This window comes from Tupaia chinensis, unplaced genomic scaffold (genome assembly GCF_000334495.1).
Source record: "Tupaia chinensis unplaced genomic scaffold, TupChi_1.0 Scaffold000673_1, whole genome shotgun sequence".
Classification (NCBI taxonomy): Eukaryota; Metazoa; Chordata; class Mammalia; order Scandentia; family Tupaiidae; genus Tupaia; species Tupaia belangeri.
The window spans coordinates 579652-582297 of NW_006160196.1; the positions used below are offsets into that span (position 1 = coordinate 579652).

At 61.6% G+C, this 2646-nt stretch overlaps 1 protein-coding gene across 3 annotated transcripts in view; it reads right to left on the minus strand.

Annotated features, from left to right (window-relative positions):
* Positions 1-3: 3 nt before the first annotated feature.
* Positions 4-2646, minus strand: part of PRMT1 (protein arginine methyltransferase 1) — a gene marked incomplete in the record, with an annotated part of 10402 nt that continues 7759 nt past the window's right edge. For all 3 annotated transcript variants that reach the window (XM_014592304.2, XM_027776449.1, XM_014592305.2), the window contains 4 exon segments: positions 4-322; positions 781-902; positions 1178-1328; positions 2503-2618. In XM_014592304.2, the coding sequence (XP_014447790.1) occupies positions 239-322; positions 781-902; positions 1178-1328; positions 2503-2618 (473 nt within the window).

The following is a 2646-nucleotide window of genomic DNA, read 5'->3' on the forward strand; positions in this document are numbered from 1 at the left end:
GAGCCAGGTCCCAGCTGAGGGTTTATTGGCGTAAATGCAAGCATATAAAACATAAATTATGAAAAACAGTCACGATGTGCCCTCCCCACCCCCCAGCCCAGGCCCCTAAAACCCCCTTCTGTGGGAGGGAGGGAGGGAAGGGGGAGGAAGGGGGAGCCCCAAAACCGCCTAAGACCGCCACAGCCCCTGGGCCCATGCAGGGCCAGCCTGGCTGGGGCGGAGGAACCCAGGCGCTGCCTCAGCGCATCCGGTAGTCGGTGGAGCAGGACAGCTCGCACAGCTGGCCCTTGAAGTCCAGGTCGATGGTGAAGTCCAGGTCGCGCTGCGGGGAGAGGGCAGAGGTGAGGGTGGCCACAGAGCGGGAGACCCAGGAGGCGCAGAGGGAACAGGTGAGTGGATGTGACCCAGACTGCTGGGCCCAGCCAAGCCCTCTGTCCTGTACCGCGGCCCTGGGGCAGGGCTCAGCTGCTCTCAGACCAAGGGTCTGGCCTCCATCTGGCCATGCTGGGCCTCCTGCTGGCCTTACCCCAGACCACACCCCTGCTGGGTCAGAGCTCAGGGCAGCTCCATCCTGCCTGCCTGGTGCTTGAAGGACGAGAAGGAAACACAAGTGCCCTCGCTCTTCTCTGCCTCCAGAGCTGGGGGAGTGCTGCCAGCTCCACGCGGCCACCTCACCTGCCCCTCCTAGCTGACAGCTGGCCCCTGCAGCTGGGATCTGCCCCATCACTGTCCCCCTTGCCTGGAAGGGCGGTCTCAAAGGGCAGGGGCCCCGGTCCTCACATTGTTCTTGGCGTTGGGCCGCATGCCGATGGTGCCGAAGATCTCCTCGCCTGTCTTCACCGTCAGGTAGTCCTCCATGTAGAACACAGTCTGCTTCCAGTGCGTGTACGGGGACTCGGGGCCTGCGGAGGGCAGCTGGCCTCAGCCCCTGCGCCTGTGCCCTCCCTGCCCCAGGCCCACGCCCCGCCATTCTCGTCCTGGAAATCCAGCCTGGTGAGCTGCCTGAGCAGTGACCGGCCAGCCCATCCCTTCACCCGCAGCCGGCCTTGGAGATGGGCCGATGTCTACGCCTCTGGGTGAAGAAAGCCGCGGCTGTCCCGTGGCAGAGCTGGTGTCACCACCTGGGTGTCCCTGGGGTCCCCTCTCCTGTTCGCCGCCCTGCCCCCGCCCGCCTCACTGGTGGAGAAGCCAGTCCTCTTGTGGCAGCGGGTGAACTCGATGTTGAAGTAGGCCACCAGCGCGTGCACATAGTCATTCCGCTTCACTTGCAGGCAGAAGGGGGAGGTGAAGGTCAGGTCCTCCACCTTCACGGTGTAGATGTCCACCTCCTGCAGGACAGGCCTGTGAGTCCCGCTCTCCCCCAGGCCTGCAGATACCAGGTCACGGCCCCAGGGAGCTTGACCCTGCACTGGGCCTTCCCCACTGTCTTCCCGAGCTGGCTTCAGCCCGCTGCTCATCCCTTCCTCACTCCTCCTATCCCCGTTCCCCAACATCTAGCCCTGGGTCCCCTTCTTGCCCCATCCATAAGCAAAGCCAGGGTCTGTACCCCCTCACAGTCCCGCCCCCGGCTGCCTAGCCAGCCAGCCACACCTCTCTGCAGGACTCCACTCCTGGCCTGTAAGACAGTTCCCCCCCCCAGGGCTCTTCTCTTCTGATCCTTTTTTTTTTTTTAAGAATTATTTTATTTAACTTTATTTATTATTATTATCATTATTATTTTCCAGTTTGATCAGAGAAAGACAGAGAGAGAGAAAGTGAGAAAGCAAGCCACCAGGTCCGAGACTTGAACCTTGGTTGGCCATGTGGGAGTCCAGTGCCTTTAACCACCACGCCACTTGCTGGCCCCATGATGCTCTTTCTTTTTTAAAACTTTTCTTCCCAAGTCTCAATGCCATGGGCCGCCACAGCCTGCCCCAGCCACCTGGACCACGGGCCTCCATGGCCGGCCTGGCTGCTCGGCCCAGGGCCCATGGCCCATGTAGGCAGGGGAGACTGACTGGAACTAGCCCCACCTGTGGGCTGGCCAGGCAGAGTGGTGCTGTCTGCAGCTGTGCCGTTGCGGGACCCCAGGGCAGCCTTTAACAGGGTCCTCTGCTCCAGTCCTGTCCCAACATGTTGGTCATTGTGACCCTTATAACAGGGATAATCACACACCATCAGATCCTGTCAAATCTGGAGGGCGCCCGTGCTCTTGGGGGTCCCAGCCCCCTTGTGATGAGCTGCCTCCTCCTCCACACCAGCCTGACTGCAGGGCTGCCCATCTCTGGCTCTCTCTGTTGTCCTCACCCAAATGCCGTCACTAAATCCACAGCCCGTGTGCAGGTGAACACGCTTCCCACCTGCCCCACCACACCCCATCTCAGCGGCGGGGGGCTGGTTGCAGCTTCACTCACGCTCTCCAGAGCATGACGAAGGCCTGCCCTGTGCCCCTGCCAGGTGGGGCCCACCTCGCAGATACCTTCCTGGACAGACAGGTTCTCTGGGCTTCGAGCACCCCCTCACCTTGATGAGGCAGGCGTTGGTGACCAGCTGCTTGGGGTCCACCACGTCTACAAGTGGCTCCTTGATGGCCACATCTTTGATACAGGACATGTCGAAGCCGTACACGTTCTCCCACCCTGCACAGGTGGAGGAGGTGAGCGCCAG